A 23,981-nucleotide genomic window follows, 5' to 3' on the forward strand; every position below is an offset into this window, starting at 1 on the left:
AGAAGAGAAAAGGCTGGTTTCACTTTCACCTCATCTACACTATAAATTATAAAAGAGACACAAAAGCCCTGGGGGAGTACACACAACACACTTACACATGCTTTTAAACCAACATCTAAGCCTTCTGTGAGATCAAATTTCACAGCAACAGCTCGTGGCAAGTGCCAGTGTAAAGATGCCAAAATCATCCCTTTTTTGTTGTGGTGTTGTGGTGGTGAGGGTGTAAAGCTCGACTGACTTCCAACCTCTGAGGGACCACAGGATGTCGCCTGTGTTATTTTTGTTGTTATTTTTTGCTTTCAGCTCCTGTCAGTAGCTGTCAGCAGTGTAAACTGACATAAACAGGATTTCTGTTTTCTGTGGTTATTTCATTCATGCATTCAAAGACACTTTCCGCAAATTGTCTTTCAAAATAAATTAAATCCAAAATGAGCTGAAGCTATCAGGAGAATGTGAAAAAAAACCCTTCTGTTGCTTTATCCAAAATGTATATGTGTGTGTTACACTGATACAGACTGAAACTGAAGGGCTGTATCGTAGTGTGTAATACCCATTTCTGCCACAAGATGGTGGAACAAGCCAGGCAAGACATTTAAAACATGTTCTTGTAAAAATTTGGGGTTGCGGAAGAAGATAGGGATAGTACGGTAGCCCTGAGAGGCCAAACGGACTGCAACTTCAGAAAACAGGTGTTTTCTTTTTACAGCATTTTTCTTTTTGCAGTCCGTTTGGCCTCTCAGGGCCACCGTAGTGATAGGTCTAAAAATCAGCATCAAAAGCTAAAAGCACAGTAATGCTACAGTCACACCCAGGAAGACTGTGGTTGGACGCTGGCGCGACCACGTGCAACGAACATATGAACTTCTCGGCTTTGAAATGGTTGATTTGAAAATGGGGGCCAGGTTAGCAGCAGCTTTCGGTCATTTGCTGTGTTCAAAGTGATTTTAGTGCAACCAAACAGAAATCAAAGTAAGCCTGCTATCAGTTTACAAATGCACGGCTGGTAAACAGCCTCACACCTTTAATGGCTTACATTCAGAAATCAGCCAGAACCTCGTAGACCGAAACAGAAATGGAAAAATTCCTCCATAAACAGTGTGGTAGTTGTTCCAGGATAGCAATTTAACTGCAAAATTACAAAGGTACTTGGCAACAATCTTACAACAAAACCAGTATACAACAAATTGAGTCAAATCCTCCGTTTGAAAGAGACCCGTTGCAGACAAGTTGCTCTGATTGGTGCAGACTGACTGATTGCAACATGCATTTATAAATGTGACAGCAGTCATTTGCAAACTTTTGCCAAACTGTCTGAGAACCTGGCTGGCTGCAGTGCACCTTGCAAACAAAAGTGGTTTCCAGTGATTGCGGGTGTTGCATTCCAATCAAGAGACTCAAACAGGAACCACCGATTTTTCCTGGCCATAAGGAGGCTGACATTCAATTCTTACTCCATCACTGAGCTGCAACATATCCCAAAAAAACCACCTTTCTGGTAATACCAAATAGTACCTTTATGTTGGTGAATTGCACTGAATTGAAAGACGCAACACAAATATTCAAGCTTTGCCATATTTATCAAAGAGCAGTCATCAAAAATAAGACATTCTACTACATTCATCAGAAAATAGCCTATGTGTCAGATGTTGATTACGATGAATTTAATCAAACCTATTAACATGTCCCAAATCAAGTTTTACATAAGCAAACCGTTGTGCAAGTTTGTTTTGTGTTTTAGACGATATACAACACCCCATAACATTTTACAGTCCAAACGTGCTAACAGTGCTGTCTTTCACAGAATATCTCTTAAATCAAGTTTAATTTAAGACTAGGGCATAGGCAGTATGATTAGATGACCAAATGCATTCAAGAGACACTTAAAAATTCAGAATCAACATAACTGTTTATTATTTATTTATTAACTTTATTTGGAACATAGCAAAAAAACCAAAATACTATATACAAATTTAGCAGTAGAAATGTATCTCCACTGGGTTGGTTGCTTTTCTTCTTAAATAGAAAAAACAGCAGGCCTTGAACTTTTAAAAGTAAAACAACAACAAATTTTAAAAGAATGTAAAAACCTCTTTAAATCAGAGGCAAGTTCGTTTCAGTCTCTGGTTGTATTAATGGGAGCCTTTAAAAATCCACAATGATTGCTTTCCCTTGAGTCATTCTGCGTGGAGAGAATCAGGCCGAGGGCTGCAGCAGAACATCGAGCACAAAATGGCCACAGACGTAAAAGCGAATGAAATCAAGTTAAAGAAGTACATGTAAACTCCAAAAATATAGTCTCTCACACGCTGCTAACCACCAGCGTGCCTTGTCCCAAAAATAGATTTTTCTGCCTGCATTGCTTTTTTGATTTCCTCCCAACAGGGAAGTCAATCTTGAATCTGCAGCGCTGTGAGGCTTTTGAGGAAATGCGACTGTCTCGAGTTCGGGCATACATTTTTATTTGACAGCTCACAGCTGAGGTGGTTGAAATGACCATGCAGCCGTCTGAGGTTCACTGGTTAAAAACCGCCGCAAACCTTCCTATAGTTTCTTCCTCCGCGTGACAGGTTTTGTAAAAACTGTGTCCAAGACACGTTTACGTCGAAGGTTCCTGCTGGTGGTCGGTTCCTCTCCCTCTTTAACCCTCCTCGGTGCTCGTGGCATCGAATCGACTGGACTGGGCAGAGGCGAGATCAGTTCGACTTCTGCAAAGGGAAGCGGCGTTGCGACAGCTTTGGATCTGGGGGGATGGAAATTTCAGTTAAAATAAAACCTGCCAATGTGATGTATAATCCGTATTAATGCCAAGACTCAGATTACCGAAAAGCACCACTGAAAGACACAGGAAATCATTCCTGCCTGTGGCCATCTCCCTGTGCAACTCATCCACTTAACACACTGTTTACTGCAACAGCTACACCCTTCTTGCACATTTTCTTTGTTAATATGTGACTTTTATGTATATATATGCCTGTATATACTGTGCTATTCTTAGTTAGTGTATTGTCTGTCTTTGTTAATGTTTGTTTATAATGGAGCACTGTAACAAAAAATTATTTCCCCTAGGGATCAATAAAGTATTCTGATTCTGATATAGATGTTAAATAAACAAAATAGAAAAATACACAGATACAACTGACATACATATGAATATAAATTAAATAATTTATAATAATAATAATAAATTTTCCTTCTTGGTGACCTGTGTATGCAAGTATTTTTACTTGTTTTGCTAACTCGGTCATTAACACCACCACAGTACAGACTTGTAACAGGAAACCTCAGCCTCTATTTACTATTTATGAACATTACTTTATATATATGCGGCATTTCCTGCACCTATCTAGGTCTATCTCTCTATATCTATATATCTCTCTGTCTCTATCTATGACAGATATCTAGATATATCCATCTATAGTTTACTTTCATTTTATGACGCTGTATTTTTGCCCGTGTTTCGGTGTAGGATGTAGTTTCTTACTTGGCAGTTCGCTTGTTTGTTTTGCTGCTTTTAGTAGCGCCTGCGTCTCTCTCGACTTCTACATTATGTTCTGAAGACATTTCATCCTGGAAAAAAGAGAAAAATGGCATCTTCAAAAGAGCTTTCATTTCATTCATCAGTACTTCTGTTACAACCCTTAGTTATCTAGCTTCTGTAGAGCAGTGGTTTAAACTCTTGTGTGCGCTGCGTCCAACATCCTGGTTCAAAGGCTCATAACTGATAGAATAACTATGACGGGGGAGATATATAAAAACAAAATAAACAAATGCAAAGAGAGAGAGAGAAAAAAAAAAAAAGAGATTCGTTATCTTTAGGATAGAAAAAGAAATCAAGTGTGAACAAAGTTGAAGTTCCTACCTGCACTTTGACTCTGCTGCGAGTGACGGGCGCCTCACGTTGTTCAGAGGAATCTGCTCTTCGGGCTGACACAGACACAACAAAGGGTTACAACCATTTACAGCAAAATAAATAAATATAAAGAAACTGATACTCGGCTCACCTCTTGTTCGTCTTCGCGAGGGGGAATAGATGAATGAATTCTCGCCTGGACTGGATTCATCATCCTCAGGTTGTGGGACCAGCCAGTCTTTCCCCAGGGAGTGAACCTGCTCCACTGATGACTTTTTATTCCTCTTGCTTGTTCTCAGCGCCTTCTTAACCATGGCATCATCTGTTTAAGAGGTTACACTTTTAGATCAACACATTTTGAATTCTACATGCACATCATACAAGTTAAACCAGCATGCAGTAGAATAAATTCAGTCTCTTTGTAATCTTCACTAATTTGAACTCGTTGGTACATACAGCTTCACACCGACTGTTCTTTTCTTCTCCCACACAGCCATATTTTAAGTTAAATTCATACCTTCCTGCTTCTCTTCCTCATCTTTAAGTCTCTTGATAAGGGCATCAGCAACAGGAGTCTTAGAGTCCACCTCCAACGGTGAGTTCAAAAGGGGAAGATCTTCCTCTGGGTGGTCCCAAAGTTTGCTTCTAGTGGGGCGACGGGAGTTGGTTCGACTCGCACTTCTGGGCGGTTCGGGCTCGTGTAAATCTCCTGTCTCTGTTGCGTTTTCAGCAGTCGTCTCTCCTTGTGTCTTTTCTGGACTCTTAGAAAGCGACACAGGAACCAGTTTCACCTGGAAATGTTAAATGTAAAAAATGAACGATGGATGGATTGGGATTGCAACATGTAATATGAAAAAATATATATATAAAAAGGCATGCATGATAACTAGAGGTGAAAATCAAAAATGAAAATAAAAGCATTTCATGAAATATGCTTCAAATATTAAGATCATACTTGAGCAGCCTATCTGCAAACATAATCTGTGCAGTTTTGTAGTCCTGGTGTTAAATAAATATAATCTACAAGGTTCAGCATATCAGTTTTACAGATTATAGACAGCTTTCTGAATTCTTACCTGTGGATATACAGTTAGGCTAATCTGGCTTGAGTGTCGAGTTGTCCGGCCAGGGCTAGGAAGCTGCTCTTCTTTGTCTTCTACTTTCTCCAGCACAGTGGACAAAGTCTCTGATGCTTCCGTCTTTGTCCTTCTGGAGCTCCGTCTTACAGGAGAGGCAAACACCTCATCCTGTTCGTGTTCTTCTTTCACGATCTCAAGCGGCGTCGCCACCACTTCAGTGCTACTCGTAATCCTTCGGCTGGACCTCCTCGGAGTCTTTACCTGAGATGCTGCGTGTTTGGATGGGGTTGGAATCTTTGAGCTTGTTCGTCGACTTGGTTTTATTACGTTAACTTCCTCCTCGTGTTTGACTTCATCATCTGTGGCTGTAGACACCTCACTGCCACTTTGAGTCCTTTGACTGGTCCTTGTTGCAGCCACCCTCTGCGAACGTCTGGATGGAGACGATGCCTTGGAGGTTGACGCAACTGAAGTATTGTTATCCATGACCTCAACCTCTTCGTCCTCTTCTTTTGGAAGCTCTGGCTGTGTTTTGCGGGTACTTCTTCGAGGTGTGCTGGCTGGGACTTTGGTTTCTTTAGCCTGTTTACCTTTCCTAGGTGTACGACTCGGTGACGCAGGGACCAGAGTGCTTGTTTTTGTGTCCTCCATTTCCCTGTTGTCCTCTGGCTCATTTGCTTCCTCTGACAGAGGAGAGATAAAAGTTACCATCCTCCCCCTCGTCATCCTCCGTGTTGGAGTGGAAGGAGTCTTCTTCCTCTGAGAGGTAGTAGGCTCTTGTACAGGCTCTTCATCCAGCTCACTGTTTAAGCTCAAAGCCTGCTTTACAGGTTTCTCTTCAACACTTTCATCTGTTCTCGTGCTTCCCTCACCTATCTGCTGCGTTTCCTTCTCCGTTTTAATTTCTTCATCTTTTTCCTCGTCTGCCTCCATTGATGATTTGCGGTCCTGCAGCTCCTCTTCTTCCGTGATAGGCTCCGTTTCTGCACTAGTGCCATTCTCCTCAGGCTCTTCCCGCTCCTCAGCAGGATGGTGTTTGTCCTTTGCTTCCACTGCTACATCAGCAGCTTCTACCTGTGCCAGAGATTCCACGGCTGCAAGACATTCTTCCAATGTAGCTGGGACAGAGACTGAAACAGCAGCAGACTCATGGTCTTCAGTCAACATTACCAACTCTGCAGCCTTCTGCTTTTTAGCATCATCTGACTCTTGGTTTGCTTCAGTAGATTCAGTTTCAAAGTCAGCTTGGAGTTGAACAATTTCTGTGCCATCTATATAGTTCCCATCAACCATTTCAATCTCTTCTTGTGAGGCTTCTTCACACTGGGTGGTATCCTGGTCCTCTGTGCTCAAAAGAATAACCTCAGGTTTGGCCAGAATTTCATTAGCATCCATAACCTGATACTGAATCGAAGGGTCACACGATTGCAAATTATTCTCCATAGGTAGTATGCCTATCCCTTTATCTCCATCCTCATCCACATCCAACATCAAGGAGAAACTGCCGTGACTTTCATCAGCCACAACAGTTGGACGAAGCTCAGGAAGATCCATCTGAGCTCCATCAACCAGGCCGTGCTGTCCCTCCACGAGCTCCACGGGTACCAAAAGGGTGGTAGAAGGTTTGAGCTCCATGTATGGCAATCCTTGCTCTACCGCTTCATCTGGATCCATCATTCCATCATCTGCCCCAAGTCTCACCATAACCACTTCACCCTCTATGTCCTCATCTACCATCTATAAATAAGCAAACACAGAAAGTGAGTTTTTATGAAAGATTTTAAGTACAAAATTAAAAAACAAACAAGACGTATTCAAACATTTTGTTCTGTCTGACGAAAATGAAAAAAAAAATCCTCAAATGAAAAAGTCGCAAATGTGTCTAAATATTTACACATGACTACATTTTTAAAATAATCAAATGAATTTCCACTTGCTCAGATTGTATACCATCTACTACACGACACACAAAACCCTTCAGGCCTACATTTGTTACCTTCATCTCTGCATTTGGGGTGATCAGAGACAACACAGCAGCCTCCTGCTCCGCTTGTGTTTGCAAGAAGTGTGTGTGGCTCTGCTGTACAAAGGATGGACTGGGTTGGAGGGATGGCAGCTTGTCAGTACCCGGGACCTCCTCAATGATCTCCACCTCACTACCAGAATCTTCTTCTTCCTCTTCCTCCTCCTCATCTTCTTGGTCTGACACTTCCTCCTCATCTTCATCCTCCTCGTCTTCAGACCCAGAGCTAGAAAGGTCTTCACTGTCGTTGACGCTCACAACAGCTATGAGATATTAAACAGAAGCAGAGAAGAAATTTGTAAAACAGCACTGTAATATTAATAGCACCACTGTTGATGTGAAATGCGTGTACAGTTTTCCTCACAGTGGGAATCGGTGCCAGTTGGCTCTGAGGAGGTTACAGAAGCAGCAGACTTTTGGGTGGTAAACATCGGGGGAGCTTCAGCATCGGCCTGCGTCTCCTCTTCATCTTTACCTAAAGGCTCACTGAGAGAGAGTGAGAACAACAGCCATTTTTAACTTCTTGAAAACAACAAGACCGAGTTACATAACATCCTACTGTGAAACAAACTCATGCTAGCAGTACACCGACTGGTAAACAGATTGTGATCATTCTTGTTCCTTTAGAACAGTCAAGATTTAATTCTCAAAACCTGGATAAACTACAGCTTTGGTCCTGGCACCAAAACAACAATTCAGTACTTAAGCAAATGAAACAAGTTATGTTCCTAAAAACATTTCCTTCTCCTCTGGTAAAAAACACAGAACTGAATGTTTGAACCAACGACTAAAAATCTAGTATGATCGGTTTTACAGTTAATCTTTATTGTATCGTATCCTTATGGGTTATGTACGGAGGTGTATAAGGGCCACATCAAGAAAAAAATATATCATTGATCATTTTGAGAATAAAGCTGAAATGTGCAAACTGCCACGTTTGCTACATCCTCTACAAAATTGTTTGTTTAGAGCATTTAGTGAAACAAATTGATCAGCCGTCTTGTGATACAACATACATCCTCTTAATTGCACAAGGGTCTAACAGTCGCTAACCTCACAACTGTCCATTACCAACCCACTCTTGCAAGTTTGTGTTTTTCCGACTGCACCATCTTTTCAGCGTCCTTATACTGATCACTAGTGGTGCAACGGATCACGGTTGATCCGTAATCCGAACCGATCCCACTCCACGGTTCGGTACGCACGTGATCCGAAGATTCGAAAAAGAAGAAAAAAAAAAAAAGTATGTGTATGGTGCGCGTGGTCAGTCTGTCAAGCGATCGTTATGGCCAGCGCTAGCGGTCCAAGTGGAGGAGCAGAGGAGTTTGCGGCACTTAAGCAGCCCTTTGCTGCCCACTCCGACCGGGCTAAAGCTATTACAAAAGCTACTGGGGTGTTTAGCTGCAGACGGGAGGCCGTATTCCCTTGTACAAAACAGGGGGTTTAAACTATGATGAACGTGCTTGAGCCATGCTATGATATCCCGTTGCGCGTCCACTTCAGTGACAAGATCGTACCCAGGCATGTATGAGCAGGAAAAGTTTAAAGTTATGGCTGAACTGTCCCAGGCATCTTCTGTTGCGCAACTACAAATGGGTGGACCTCCAGGTCAACGGAAAGCCACGTGACCGTGACCACTCATTATATCACAGCGGAGTGGTAGATACAAAGCCCTGCCCTATACTGCACCTTAATTTGATTTTATATAATTCCGTGGAATGAGTCTTGAGTTGAATGTTTTAATAGGCAAAAAATACTTAAATAAGTTAATAAGTAAATGTTAAAATTTTGTCTTTTTCTTTTTTTGCTGATCCGAAAATTGATCCGATCCGTGACTTAAAACCGTGATCCGATCCGAACCGTGAGATTTTTGATCCGTTGCGCCACTACTGATCACCCTGCTGTGTTAATGTGCTAAAAGAGACATCATTTCCTTCCTTGTCACTAAAACCGATTCTGAAGTACGATTTCACTAACTCAGAGCCTATAGCAATTTTAATTCTCAGAATTTTGACTTTATTCTCAACATGATCAATAATATTTCTTTTCTTAATGTGACCCTAAATACTCCTTCGTAGCTATGAGTTTAAACGACTCTCTTGTTTCTCTTGTTTACCTGTTGAAGGAAGGCTGGTTCTGTGATGTATTGTGGATTGCTGAGCGGGTGAGTGGAGGAGACAGATCACTACCAAACAGATGCCTCTGAACAAACTCTGTCAGATCTGATGGAAGGAAAAACAGCAACTTTATTAAACTTTAAAGAAACAACACAAAAAGACAGTAATCACCATCATTACCATGTAGTTGCCCAAGAAAAAAAATCATTATTCAATATAATAAAAATCTGGAATCTGAAGTAATTTTAATTTGAAACCAACAGATAAAAGTAATTAGTATGTCTTCAACAATTTTTAGAAGACTTTCTTCACACCTTTTACCACCTCGAGTATCGCGAATCCTTATAGTCTAATCTAATGTGGTAAAATCGTTTAACTTTATCAGTTACAATATAGATTAATAAGTTGAAATGTGGACCTGTTGATTGTTCCAGATCTGCCTCTTCACTTGTCGTTTCAGTTACTCCAGGAGGTTCAGCATGCTCGCTGAACTCTGTGGCCTCTGATTGGACATCCCGGCCCTCGTCTCTAACTGGGAGATCTTGAGATTCAGCGTCAGTGCTAGAGTCTGCGCTGTCAGTTCCCTGGTCACGATCTAGTAGAATACATGTTTTGTCAAGCAATGTTTGAGAGAAGTACTGCCAAACGTATTTTCAAAATCATGATTTTGGATTTCGGTGCAGTGCAACCTGCTCCAAAAATCAGTTCTGAAAAAACAAACTATAAAAACAAATAAGAATAAATTACCTTGAAGATGAATAGATGTCTCATTTTGGTCAACAATGGCAGCATCTTGCTTGGTGCTTGACTCAACGTCCAGATCATCTTCTTTATTAGACTGAATTTCTTCCTCAGTTTTAGCCTCCTGGTCAAGATCAACTTCCATCACATCCTCTGGTGTATTTTCTTCCCTTACGTCATCTTCTTCCTTTTCTGAATCCTCTGACGTCAGAGGAAGGGTTTGCTCAGTTGCTGGTGAGGCCATTACCTCGGCTGTTGCCGCGGGTTCTTTTTCAGCCAAGAATTTAACATTCACCGTCACTATATCATCATCATCATCTTTCTCTGTACTGACATGTCCATCCTTTTCCTCATTGTTTATTGAAAGAGGAGCATCAAAATACTCTAGAGTGGTGTCTGTTGACCGAACAGATGTTGTGCTGGTGTCAAGGTTAAAACTAAGATGTGTTTGTGTTGCATCCGATTGTTTTTGTTCTGCAGCGCCTTCAAGGGCGGAGGATAACTCGCTCTCGGAGCGTTTCAGCTGTGAGGGAATTCCACCTTCTGAAGGCAAGAACTTTACATGTGGTTGTTCCCCTTCCTCATCTCCATCTTCTTCCTCTTCAGCAGGCTGTAATGACCAGGTCTTACGTGTGGCCTTGGACAGTGCCGAGCTTCTGGTCAGCCGACTAATCTCACTGTCTGCTGCCATCTACAGAAAAAACAGAGATGATTGGAAGACACAGTTTATTTATTAGACCATCATAATGCACAATTAGTTTTTTTTTTTCTTGTTTAAGATAATTTAAAAAAAAAAAAAAAAAAGGAGCCAGGTGGTTCCCCTATTAACATGCTCAGCTAAAATTAGCTGCAACCTCACAAATGGAAAAAAGAGGTTCTGTGTGTTCCACGTGTGCCTTTTTTTTCTTACCCCATTAGTCCATCGGATGCCCTTCTCAACTTCCGGGGATTCTGACTCTTCAATAAAGGTGATACGGTTCTCTTTGCTGCGGATAGGAGGTGTAATAGAGCGACCTGGTGAAGCAGAAGGCGTGGCAACGGGTGTGGGCCTCAGGCTGCTGCGCAGGATGGACTGGGGAGTGAAGGCTGAGAAGACTGGGCCAGAAGCAGCCAAGGCCCGGGCTCGCTGACGAGGAAAACACATGAAAAGTGTGAGTAACAAAATACTAAAGATACTCCACAGTATTATCATAAACTATTAAATATCACAAAAAGCATAGAAAATATGAATACTGTAATCCTGGACTACATAACAACAAGCAATTCTAAATTCATCTACTGACCTTGACAACCTGAGGTGTTTGCAGCAAACAGAGTTCAGGTGCTTTGCTAACACTCTTGGGTGAAACCCAGGCACTGGGAGGTCTGGGAGGGCTGAGAAGAGGCCGAGGTGTTTGACAGGAAGGATGAACCACCAAATCGATCAGCCTGGGAGGAGGAACACAAACATGAATTTAGGATACTGTCTTACCAAAATTTAACATTACGTGGAGTACAATAACCAGATATTTTAATATTTATACAACATATTTTAGTATTAACATCTTTATAAAATAAGAAATGAAAAAATAAATTAGAAAGACAGCTTTGTGTCAGATGGACAAACACGTCAAGTTAATATCAACGTTTCCCCCTCATGATCGGTAAAATCCGTATTATACGATTCAGTTTCACTGATGTACCTTGACTTTCGTTTGGAGGTCATGGTGATTGGAGTTCCAAGGAATGGTTCAGGAAGGCCAATGGAGGATGGCTTAGGGCTAGAGCCAGGAACCTCAGCTGCCCTGGGGCTGGAAAAAATGACCAGGCAACAATTTGCAATAAGCAAATTAAATAAATCAAAATGCAAATTTTTTTAAAAAAAAAAAAGTTAATTTCAAGATGCAATTTTAGTATTTTATATTGACCTGTTAGCAGGAGAGCACTGTGGTGTAGCTCCTTTGCCTAACCACACTTCTTCAATCTTGCTCAGGACATTGTTGATAAAACCAGCCCTGGACATTACCTTCTCTTTAGCGGTGTGTTTGGTGATGGTTGACAGTGGCTGTGGCCGGGACACTGGGACAGAGAAAGAAAAAACATTGTGCATTTGCTGAATAACCCTCTTCGGGATTATTATGATACTCTGTAAATGCTTCAACACAGTCCTGTGAAAACAGGTTTCCACTGAGGTGAACTGCTACAAACATGAAGCGTCTCATTACCTTCTCTGTGGATGGTGTTGGGATGTTGGTAGGGCTTAGCTCTCTCCATTGCCAGTTTCCTCTGAACTCTCGGCAAAACTTTGCCATACAGATCCAGGATGGTGTTCCTGGTGTTGGATCGTTCTTTAAGCTTTGGGTCTCGTTCGTTCTATGATTAAAAAACAAAAGCACAAACAAGAGAACATGGTTAGAAAAAGCTTATTTCTATATAAATCTAATAGTCACAGAATTTCTACCATTTCCATTTTATTAGCTTCTATATGTCAAACATACCACTAAGTTCATTCTCAGGGTGTGGTTGAGCTGCAGAGCAGGGATGTAGTTTGCTTGCTGAAGGTAGTGAACCATCAGTAGTTCTCTGTTCTGGAGACCACCTGTCCCCTGGAGAAACTTCTCCAAACATTCCTAAAACACAAACCAATAACCAGGGATTTAAGCAATAATTTAAAAATACAAAGGTGAAACAATTACAATGTAATTAAAAATAAATAAATAAGAAAACAAATCAGAAATCTCACAACCAACTTTTTATCAGTGCTTTCACCATCTCTCTACCTGTTCATTGAGGCCCAGGGGCAGCTTGAGCAGCTCCTTGATGAGGCCCAACTCCTGGCAGCTTTCATACAGGAAACCGAGCAGCTCAGTCATGTTGAGGCGATTAGAGTGCTGCCGGAGGAGGTACCATGCTTCTATGAGACACCTGGCGGGAGGGCAAACAGATTGGTTAATGAAGATCAAGCAGCTGCTGCATACTTGTAAAGAGATTAAAAGAATTAATAAATACTTTAATGCATTAAACGTACCTGTTGTGCAACAGCACAGACAGGCAAAGCTTGGCCTGTGAAGTGTTGGAAACCGCAGGTTTTGTGACATGGAAGTATCGTAGAGCCACTGACTGTTGGCCCTGGCACATCAGCGCTTGCAGAACGCGCTCATGCTGCCACTCAAAGTGAAACTGAGAAGCGGCTGGGTGCAAAAGAAGCTCAAACGAACTCTGATGAGGAAAAAACGAAGGAATTAACATTACACTTACTGAAGGATAAACATAAAAAAAACCTGTCACATCATGAGGTCTGATTATACATGCACATGTCTCTGAGTTAGCAAAGGCCTTTTCACATAGGACGCAGCACGCAAACCCATTCTTTTCTATTGCTTACGATGCATAATAATGGTTTCCAATCAATGCTTTTACCTGATGGTCATGATGGTCCAGGAGCCATAGGCCTTGTACTAGTTTAATGAGTCCAATAGGGATAGCAAAAGCTGTGGGGAAAGACTCCACTGATGCGCCGTCCTTATTGGGGAAGGAGTACATGACATCTAACAAGAGGTAAATCACCTGGAACAACAGGTCAAGGCTCATACAAGCAAAAGGAATCAAGTTAAAATCTCACTATAATGATCACAGCGTGTGTCCGTTCCCCCAATTTCTAGATGTGCTGATGAAATATACCATATAAACTACCTGGGATAGCAGGATTATCAACGTCAATATAGCCACTGGGAACTATTTTTATAAATCGCTCAAATCCTTAGAAACTATATATATTATTTGGAATAAAATTAAAATCAAAATTAACTGCAACATTAGGTCTATGTTATGTGTATGTTGTTGTTTGTAAATACATTTTTAGTGCATTGCCACTTTAGGGTCACTGGAATGTATTGTCTAACTGTAAATAAGTGTTTAAACAGCAGCATAACAGTGCCTATAATTCATTACTTTGTCATATCCTCCTGAGACCCGACCAATTCATTTTGTCCTCTGCAGTGGACAATAAAAATTAAACTGAAAGATACTTTTTTCCTTCAGTTCTCAGGAGGATATACAATGAATGTGTAGCATACAAAGCATAAGAATAAAGATATGAAAATATGAACAGCGTTTTCACCATCTCACTCTATAAAGTGAAAATGTTTGAATACATGAGTGAAATAAACAAATGATGATAGCCTGTTTTGCTAGTTCAAATTAGTGCTTAAGATGGTCATCTGTGTTAATATTTACTGAAGTTGACTGAAGTTAATGGTCTAAAAATAATCACTAACAATCTAACAGTTGTGTATATAGTGTTAAAATGCATACATGCTGAAGATATATGATTCTGTAAACAGACAGTATGAGTTGAAGGATACAATCGCATGTTTTGCAGCCTCATCAATGTTGTCCAGCAGATATATGTCAAGCAAGGCCTGCAAATCACACAATTGAGAATCTTAAAAATTATAAAAGCATATTAAATAATAAGTATTGTTTGTTTAAAAATAAAATGAATAAAGTAAAATATAGATTTAAATTCTTACATGCAGCGTAGGTGGTGGGTATTGCCCCGTTCCACCTTCATCCCTTTTCCACAGGTTCGTCAAGCGTTCGCCACACTGGCCAACTAAACCGTCGATCATCAGGCAGTCTGCGCACCACTTGCCCCTGAGAAAACAGCAGGTGGTCAGCATAATCAAAGGAAAACAGGAGACAACTCGTAAACCTGGAACGGGCACATCTCATAGACGTTTGCGTTTGTTATAAAGGAGGCCTAGATTTTAATGCATGTACACCCAAACTCCTTTTGTTACTCACTTGGCCAGCCTGGTCAGCTCCTCCCTGCGTATGGTGTAATAGTTGCTGATGACCGAGTGAGTATAGAAAGGCCTGGAAATCTGAAGAGCATCATCATCTAGTAAAGTAAGGAGAAACATTTTTTAAATAAATACAGCAATAATTTTCTAGTCGTTGCAAATAATTTGAAAATAAAGTTCAAATAAACAAACTAATGAAGACATGTGGACTAGTTACTCCAAGAACCTAGTCCTCCTTGTTTGCTTAAATAACCAGGGGTTAGTTATAACGGACATGTTTCTTTGCAGAAATAAACAAAACCAGTCGTTTTTTTAAGTGCTCTCACATTTATTATATTCACTTATTTAGTGACACGTTGTTAATTGGTCTTAAATGTGTTTCTCTTGAAAAATATATGCTTTTCCATTTTTTCATAGGGGTTTCATTTGATACATTTTCAGATTACGTATGACAGCATCACTTTACCTGAACCCTCAGGGAGCAAGCCAGTACGACAGAACCAAAGGACCACCTGAGCATACTTGGAGATGAGACTGGACACCATATTCTTGTTCATTAAACCCACCAGACCTGAAACAAGAACATAAATGAATGTTAGTGACAAAGGAGCTCACGATCCATGACAAATCATAGTTTATTACAAAGTGTAAAGTATGAAAAGAAAGTGTTGTATATGTTGTTGTCATCACTGTTTGGCTCTATTTCACAATCTAATGAAAATCAAAATCCCATCCATCCATTCTCTTCCTTGGATCACAAATGCAGGTCACACTCGGGACAAAATAATCTCCCTACACCAAAACCACAACTGTGTGTCAAAAGGCTTTGATAAATCAATAAAAAGAACTGCAGGCATTTTTTGCAGTCCATTAAATAAGGTTGTTGACCACACTACGGCAGCAGTTATTCTACTTTTAGTTATTCTACTCTAGATATGGACCTGTAGTCATGGACAAAGTCAAAGATTCACTAAAATCTGATCAACACTCCAGGAGGAGTAGTAATTCTTGTGGCTGGATGGAGACTTTTAAGGTACAGTGCTCATTGGACCTTCGGCCAGAAGAGCTAACCAATCAAAATACACAAATGGCTAAACTTCATAAAAGCTTTCTAAACAAAACTAATCAAAGGATATCGCATTACAACTTAAAAGTACCAATAAGTACCAATATGTGTTGACATGTCAGTTAAAGCAGTTTCAACAACACGACAGCAAAATATAAAAGTTGTACATGCAACTGTGTGGACAGGGCACCTTTTTGTGTGAGCTCCTGAGCTTCACTGAGCAGACAGTGGAAAATGGCACTGAGGTTACTCAGCAGTCTTTGAGTGTGCTGCAGCAGCTGCATGGTCTGAGGGTCTGTGAAGTTAGATGAGCTGTCAAACAGCGGTGAACCTGCAGAGGATCACATAAATGGATCTATTAAAAATACATTTGCAAACACAAGCACAGGAATGTAAATAAATAAATAAATATTCATTCACAAATAATGTAAAATTCTGACAAGGAATAGAGCAAACATGTACCGGTATCTAATGAAAGGTGCTGCACAGATGGGTTATGCAAACATATGAATTCAAATCTATTCAAATGTATTAAAGGGAATGGAGAAGATTTATACACATATAGTTTTAGTTTATCACTAGTACACATTGAAGGTTGAGAAACTTTTGAAATGTAGTTAAACATCCGGTTTGTAAAAGTAACTTTCTAATTTAATAGAACATGTTTAAAAAACAAAAACAAACAAACAAAAAAAACCCATACAGATGCCATCCAGTTCCTCCTTGGTCTGAACTACTTTGTTCCAGGCCCAATCCAGGATGTAGCGCAGATTCAATGCAGAGCCTGGTTGTTCTGTTGAAGGAGAAGAGAATTTGGAGGCGTTAACATCAATATAGGTGGTTACAATTTGTACAGAGAAGAGTTTAGCACAGATTTAATAGAACATACAAGTATGCAACAGGTAAATGTATCTTTGTGAATAACTATCATGTATGCCGTGAAACTGGGTGACATGAGCAGTTTAAATAAATCTTATTTTTAGTTGTACCTTCTGCAGTCCACTGCTTAATGCAACCAGTTATCAGTCCCAAGGAACTAGTCTCCACCGCTGTAGACAAGATGGCATCAAGCTGCTCTTCCTGAAGAACAAAGATGAGAATACAAACGAATAAAAAAAAAAAAAGAATATTTCACTTGTAAATTTTTAAGAAAATCTTTTTTCAAATAATCTATACAAAAAGAGGAAGTAAAAAAGTGGGGTCCACGTGACGCTCACAAGTCTGCATGTACCTGAGACAGGCTGGATGGCTGGGTGTCAGTCAGACGGGATGAAAGTAGGCCGGACATAAGGCAGTGAGAGTAGCTAGTGGAGATGGTGTCACTGGAACAAGGAGCAGCTTTCTTCAAAAAACCCAGGGTCTGGTTTTAATGACAAAAATGAAATGATTGTGGGTTTAAAATAAGTTTAACTTCAATGTATGCCTATATATTTAAGAGAGAGAGAAAGAAAACAAACAACACCAACAAAAAAAACCCAAAACAATGATGAGGTGAACAACAAGAAACTTGCCTCTTTCTGATACCCAGAGCATGTTAAGTGCACAATTCCAGAGTTGAGCAAACAAGTAGCATCTGAAATGGAAGAAAGGAAGAAGAGAGAGGGAGAAAAGCAAACCAAACTCATTTGTCATATTATAATTCAAAAAGAAGCATTTTAGAGGCTAATACAAGCTTACATTTTTGCATGTTTCCAAGCCAAGGCTGTGGTGCATGTGTTGTGTTAAACCTACCAAAGTTATAAGTGGTGGGGTTAAAGTACTGTTCTGGTGGAGGGCAAGTGAAGGGAAGGCCCCTGCTCAGGCTGCGCTCATGTACCACCACATCTAGGAAGACATGTGGAGATACCATCTGCACCACTGGATCCAGAGACCAAGCAGCAAGGTATGGACACATCTGCAGAGACTCTCCCGTTCTGCCATAAAACAACGAGTACAAAAATGCATTACATTAATATACTAAACTAAAACATGCATAAAATAAAAAAATGAAAACACAACAAATGTTTTGAAATCACTTACCTTAAAGAGTCTGGCATTTGTGCGTGGTACCAGCGGTTGATGTCAAAAACCCCGATGTAGGTAGACAGACTTCCTTGGCCGTAGGCCTTGACTTGCCAGGTAAAGATGGACACACTGGTGTCTGGAGATGCAACTGGAAAGGGAAAGAACAGAGGATAGATGAAAAGTGTGGTGTGAAGTGATTGAAGAAAGTAATAAAGACGATAAAGTTTAGATACGCTGTGTAAAGAAGGGTTCAGTGCTTTTAAATACCTTCATTCATGCTGTCGTCCCTGTCAGGATGAGGTCTGAATTTCTCAATAGTCTGGCAGCTCAGGAGGCGGGTGTTTGTGGCCTGTGCCCGGAGAGGGAAAGCCGTGCCACTTAAATCCTGACTGTAACGTTCCTCACAATACTCGAGACCCTGTGTGAGTGTAAGATAAAAAAAATTTTAAAAAAAGGATGTAACAGTTATTAATAGTTAGTATGAGGAATACACTGTGCATTTGCTGGGATCTGCCCAGTATAGGATTCACTATTTGAAATCAATATACATTTATTTCTTATATGCAATACAGACCTCATAGAGGATCTTTCCAGAAGTTAAACACTTTCTTTCACTGAAGGCCAACTGAAGCAAGCGCAGGGTGACCACGTCTCCCTCACTGTGTGGGAGTAAAAGGATGCAGAGGAAAATAAGAACTTGAAATAAACACAAACAAACAAATGCGCACACACACAGTCTGGCTGGAAGCAGTTCTTAAAAATACTTGTTTGTAAACTAAAGCAGAGTTAAAGGCAAAACTTACAGATCCTGCGAAGACTGGATCGCCCAGAGGTAGCAGCAGTTCCTGGGATCGTTCTCTGGCTCCTGGAAAGTGAAGGCATATACAGGCACCCTGCCACCCTCTAACTGTGAGTGGTATCTGCAATAAACAATGGAAGAAAGGCAAATGCAAATATAAATATATATATATATATGCTAAACATGCTATTCTTACTGTTTTGACTCTAGTGGGAACTACAACTTGCAAAATAAACACATCTTTTACACAAAGTCTACGGATAGAAGTCGGAAGAAATACTAGCACTCACTCTTTCTTTAAAGTCTTCATGTTCCACAGCTGTAAGTATCCATCTGAAAATCCTACTGCCAGGTGGTTGGTCCTAGAGATGTACTGCAGAGCTGTGGCTCCAACTCCACTGGGTCCATTCAGCTGGAGACAAAGATGTCTGCCCTCTCTTGTGCTGACTTCTCTTAGCTTGGGGATTTCTGCAGGAGATTTAGTCACTACCTGCAGGTCTGCAAACAGAATAAATATAAAGGGAGAGATTCTTTAAGAAAAAAAAAGGACACTCTTTAGTTACCAGAATATGTTTGCATACAATGAAAAGGTGAAATGGGAACAGAAAGTACAGACATCCACAAAAGTATGAAAGCATAGTACACGTCACTTCCTCGTTGAAACTTCTCACCTGAAGCATCAAGTTCACTCTGGTTGCAGGAAAGATCATCGAGACAGAGGTCCACAAGGAGTACGTGACCGAGATCCGTTACTACGGCCGCAATTCCAAAGAACCAGCGCAAACCCTGGTGAAGGTGTTGTGTTGACGTGCTTGCTCCGCCATAATTCACTAATGGCTCAATAGCTGTGATCTAGATGCAAGAGAGTTTTAGAAAAGAAAAACAGAAAATGTTCACGTTAACTAAAGTTCTAGAAACTTGAGTCTAAATGTTAAAATAGTAAAAACTATGGTCAACCCACTCTGCCTGGTATGACAACAGCCTTCACCACTCTTGACAGTCCCAAGTCATAAAGACACAGCACGCTGCCTTCTGTTTCCTCCAAGCCAACCAGCAAACCAGACCTGTTAAAATTAACCAGCAGAGGACTTAACATTTGCACTGTCATTATTTTTATTATGTATGCACTTCATAGTGAACTTTCACTGATTACATCCACATCCAAATGAGCCAAATAAATCATGAAATAAAGCCCGAACCGTTTCAGCCAGCTGAAGTCTCTGGCGGCAAGGACATTGGGTGGGTGCTCCCCTCCGCCACTGAAGCAGTATGCAGACAGCCGTTCTCCTGTCACTGCATGGACCACCTCCAAATGGGGTCCACAGGCCAGCCAGGCCAACCCGCTGCGACCTACACACACAGACAAGGACAGAAAAGTTAAAAGCTGCAGGTCATTGTGCAGTTTAAGCTGAAAGCTAGCCTTGTGATGATAAAGCAGGAAATTACTACAAAAAAATAAACATTTTTAAAAAGGCTTTTGGTATGTCTGATTTTGAGGTGATTTTCTTCCTCCCTTTTAATTACCCGATGTTGCAACATCAGTAACTTATTTACACGGTAAAAGAATTATGTGAAGCAAAATAATTAACAAAAAAAATACTAAAAACAACAAAAGAAATGAAAACCTATGTGTGTGTATGAATGGATTTTTATATTTAAGAAACAATCAGCTTTAACATCTGGATCGCTGTCTGCCTTTATTTTATGATGTTGCAAGTTCTTGAAATTCTTATTGTCCTGCAAAGTGAAAGTTGGTTCATGGATGGAAGCCTGGAAAGATGAGTTACCATTTGCGCTTCCATTCATAACTTATCTGCTCTTTTATTTGTTTGCAAGAACATGCTGAAATTCTTTTCAAACCAAAAATCCATCCAATAGTAAAGTGTGTCAAAGTCAAAGGTCAGACAATATACACCACATGTCCTAAACATGCAGATTAAGCAGCGACTTGGACAAAAAGAAAAAAAAATGTTTTTCTTGATGTCAGACTGTCATAAACCAAGTAGCTCATCAGATTTATTTTCATGTATTATTTAGTGATTCTTTTCCCACCGGGTGATACAGTTTCAATAGTTCATTATATAACATGTTTTCATATGACGATGATGGTATTGTATTTCATATCCTTTATTTGCTATTACAAATAAGAGAGAAGAAAAAAAGGCTGTTAAATGCTTAAAATAATAATGAAATATTCTTACCAACGGTAAACCTCCCATGAAGAACAGAATCTAGCGTAATCTCATCTTCCCCCAGAGCGTCTACAGTCACTCCTGAGAAAGGCAGCAAGCTGCTGGTGACTTGTGCAGTCAGGTCATGCATTGTTCACTGCATAAAAATAAAAAGGAAATAAATAAATGTTAAAAAGATTATTTTATTTACATTTCACCCAATCTTTTGGCCAAATATGATAAAACTATTATTAGATTTTTTGGGGGGGCAGCTTACAAAATGGGCAGAGCCAAAAGGAAAATTATAAAACCAATTTTGTTAATTTGGGTTGAATTTACACAAAAAAGACAGACATTTTATTTATCAAAGGGGTCAGAAATAAAATGCACATATTTATGTCAAATAAGGAAACAAACTCAGGCTTGATTTGTATGTATTCATCTCCCACAGGCGCATTCTGAGCCAGTAAAAACCCTGTCAATAGTCAAAAACATCTATTTCCCTCCTTCCATATTACCCTAGCCAAGCTATTCGCTCATTAAGTAAACACAAATTAAAACAAATTAAAAAGTCCTCCTGAACCCTTACTAATCCCTAAAACCACTTTGGGGTTTATGTGCTTGACCAGGTTTCTACACAAAAGAGGTCTTTCTTTCAAAACACTGCCTGCGCCCCCCCAGTTGTCAGGAAATATGCTGTCAGCAAACTTTTGGACAGCTGGGGCTGAGAATGGGCTTGCTTTCCAATCCACAACTCGTGGCATACAGCTGCACATCTGTTAGCACATTCTTCTCACAGTGAGATGAGAAGTAAAGCGCTATTACAATAATAGAGTAGCCAACCTGCTCAAGTGGCCTTTTCCCCCCCTGTTCATAATAACTGACACTACCAAAACATGTAAATTCACAGGTCTACATCAACAGCACTGTAAACTAGAGATTTCAAGGTCATTTTATTTTGTGGTTCAAAAGCTGTATACTCCAATTTCCTCTACATAGTGCAGACCACTCCTAAAACTTTACTCATGTCAGATTTTTTTTAATGTTTAGTTCATGTTATTACCATGACTAACACAAGTACGCTCATGTATATGCCGTCGACTGGCCCCGTCATTGCACTAGTGCTCCACTAAGATAGCATTATCTGCGTTACTCTGTTGTGTATACAGTGCTGACAAAAATTCGTCTGTTACGTTTAGTTTGCACAATAGTACCCAATACCGCCCCCTGTGGCCACATAAGGAAACACGTTGGATTCAAGTGAACTCCCGCGCAACAAGCCTGTAGTCCAGCAGCCACATGCCAGGGCATGAGTTTGAACACACAGATATAACATTTACAAAATAATAAATATATATTCTCTGTCGGAGGCAAATGTTTTTAGAACAACAAAACACTATTGAAAAGCACGTATGGGTTCAACAAACAAACATATAGCGATCACGTGTGTCAACATTTGTCAAGTCTGTGTGACACCTATATGCATTTCTAACATTTTCAACTTTCTACAAGACAGAACATGTACATATAGCGATGATGAAAAATGTGAGACAACATAAAAACATTATATAGCTCCATAAACCACAGTAACCACATGTTGTCTGGCTCGTTAGCGTCTACATGGTATCAAAACATTTGTTTACATTGCTAAGTAACGCACAATTGTGATAAAATTAAAAAGATAAATGAAACAATGCAAGTGTTATCTAGTGCTGGACAATAAGTAGTAGCCTTGATACACTTGCATTAGCAGGTTACCGAGTTAGCTTGCAAGGTTATGCAGGATTACAGTTTATTCAATTTCACCCTTAAAGTTAAGAAAGCTAACTCTAAGGTTAGCCATCTGCATAACTAACTATTTGGAAGTTGTTGCCATTTCATGTAGACTATCAGGTCTGTGCTACAACAAGTCAACTACAGCGGTGACTGAAACTAAAACCATCACGTTTTAACCACTAGTCGAAGGTAAAGTAAGGGTGGCTAGCTAAACTAGCCCGAGGTACAGCAATACTTTCGCTAACGCAGCTAACTTTGTGCTAGCAGTGTGCGTCTAACTTGCGGTATGTTTGTTTTTTCCACCCCAGCTAATAACTATAACTGGCATTTATCATTGTTGACATCTTAGCAAAAACACAGCTCTGTCAGCGACGAGTCTTGTTTTACTTCAATCTGAGTATATAGGTGGACTGATGTCCTTTTGGTGGTTTAGCTTCAGTTAAAACGTAACGCCAGACAGCGCAGTTAGCTTGTAGCTTCTGGCAGCACCGCAGCAGAGTTAGTTTCTATTTAACACAAGTGACGCCCCCATTGTGAATCTGTGTGGGGATTTACTCGGCATAAACTCATTTAGTGAGCCGAGCTGGCCCGATTACATCTTTCCAAGCTGACCTGGAAAACGTGAGGCAATGTGCCGCTAGCTTTTGCTACCAACGTTTACACTACCTGTGCGAGAATGTTGATGGCTATATCAGAGCCACAATTGGTTCGTTTTCCTTTATAATTATCTCGATTCCTTTCTTCCTCTGTCATAATCCGTTGCTTTTTAAAGTACCTCTCCTACCGATAGCCCTCTAGGAGATTCACCTGACAAACAAGCACGAAAGGATCCTCTGACTTCAGGCTCCAACAACGCAGAGCGCCATTTCCACAGTCGAAAAGTGCTCTGACGCATTTCTTCCTCGCTGTGGTTCCGACAGAATAGACACACATCGAGGACGCACTGCTGCCCCCCTCAGTCTGGGCATTGCTTCTGTTTGAACAATAGAAACCAAAACCGGAAAGATCATGACTTTGCAATATCAAACTTCTTCTTTTTCTTTTTTTAGCTGCAGGGTCAACACACGGATCATATGCCGTGTGGTGAAAATGCTCCAATGCGGGGGCAGAAAGGCAAAGCAAAAGCTCTATAATAACAGTTAAGCTCCAAGGAAAGGTAGTGAAGATACATGATTTTGCTGGCATCAAGTCAGGGTGGAGTGGGTGGAGACGAGTGTCAGTTGTGCCTCTGACAAAAAGACAGCAGGGACAAATACTTCGTTACTGTACATAGGTAGACTATTCGGGTATCTCTACTTTACTTGAGTATTTTTGTCCTGACACATTTTTACTTTTACTCCCTACATTTTAAAGCAATTATCTGTGCTTTCTACTCCTTACATTTTCAAAACAGGCTGTTACTTTTAGTTTCACAGATTTGCGGGAAGTTATTGACGTCACTGCGAGCATTCAAATATCAAACTGATTTGAACCTAAACTGTAACACATGAAAGCAGTCCTGTTCGTGTATTATTCACCAGGTAAAAAGAGATGAACCAGGCAAAGTGGTCCGGTGTCTTAATTTATCGATA

General features: G+C 40.4%; 1 protein-coding gene across 2 annotated transcripts; it reads right to left on the minus strand.

Annotated features, from left to right (window-relative positions):
• Window positions 1-1,558: 1,558 nt before the first annotated feature.
• On the minus strand, window positions 1,559-23,385 carry ahctf1 (AT hook containing transcription factor 1). Of its 2 annotated transcripts, none has more exons than XM_085452183.1 (40): window positions 23,218-23,385; window positions 20,665-20,791; window positions 19,663-19,813; window positions 19,425-19,527; window positions 19,135-19,315; window positions 18,754-18,961; window positions 18,468-18,584; window positions 18,239-18,323; window positions 17,932-18,082; window positions 17,680-17,812; window positions 17,392-17,573; window positions 17,172-17,233; window positions 16,892-17,020; window positions 16,650-16,740; window positions 16,364-16,453; window positions 15,851-15,991; window positions 15,061-15,165; window positions 14,596-14,692; window positions 14,322-14,445; window positions 14,154-14,210; window positions 13,210-13,356; window positions 12,818-13,008; window positions 12,570-12,714; window positions 12,288-12,419; window positions 12,015-12,162; window positions 11,718-11,868; window positions 11,493-11,600; window positions 11,094-11,238; window positions 10,721-10,936; window positions 9,817-10,501; window positions 9,488-9,664; window positions 9,069-9,174; window positions 7,317-7,438; window positions 6,926-7,215; window positions 4,927-6,666; window positions 4,368-4,641; window positions 4,002-4,172; window positions 3,860-3,924; window positions 3,482-3,567; window positions 1,559-2,740 (listed from the first exon to the last, which is right to left on the minus strand). In XM_085452183.1, the coding sequence occupies exons 2-40, from the start codon at window positions 20,783-20,785 to the stop codon at window positions 2,542-2,544; spliced, it is 7,626 nt and encodes a 2,541-aa protein (XP_085308309.1). In that variant the 5' UTR covers window positions 20,786-20,791; window positions 23,218-23,385; the 3' UTR covers window positions 1,559-2,541. The 2 variants fall into 2 exon arrangements, with proteins under 2 accessions (XP_085308309.1, XP_085308317.1); XM_085452191.1 differs by having other exon boundaries at window positions 23,077-23,385.
• Window positions 23,386-23,981: the final 596 nt, after the last annotated feature.

Source organism: Copadichromis virginalis, linkage group LG1 (assembly GCF_057382275.1).
Source record: "Copadichromis virginalis isolate Kocher_CV1m ecotype Utaka linkage group LG1, C_Virginalis_male_GT1.1, whole genome shotgun sequence".
Classification (NCBI taxonomy): Eukaryota; Metazoa; Chordata; class Actinopteri; order Cichliformes; family Cichlidae; genus Copadichromis; species Copadichromis virginalis.

Coding starts and splice junctions, on each gene's coding strand:
- ahctf1 (XM_085452183.1), bottom strand. CDS start 20,785: ATGCATGACCTGACTGCACAAGTCACCAGCAGCTTGCTGCCTTTCTCA. Junction 7,216..7,316: donor AACTGGCACCGATTCCCACT/GTGAGGAAAACT, acceptor AATATCTCATAG/CTGTTGTGAGCGTCAACGAC. Junction 3,568..3,859: donor GCAGCAGAGTCAAAGTGCAG/GTAGGAACTTCA, acceptor TCTTTTTTCCAG/GATGAAATGTCTTCAGAACA.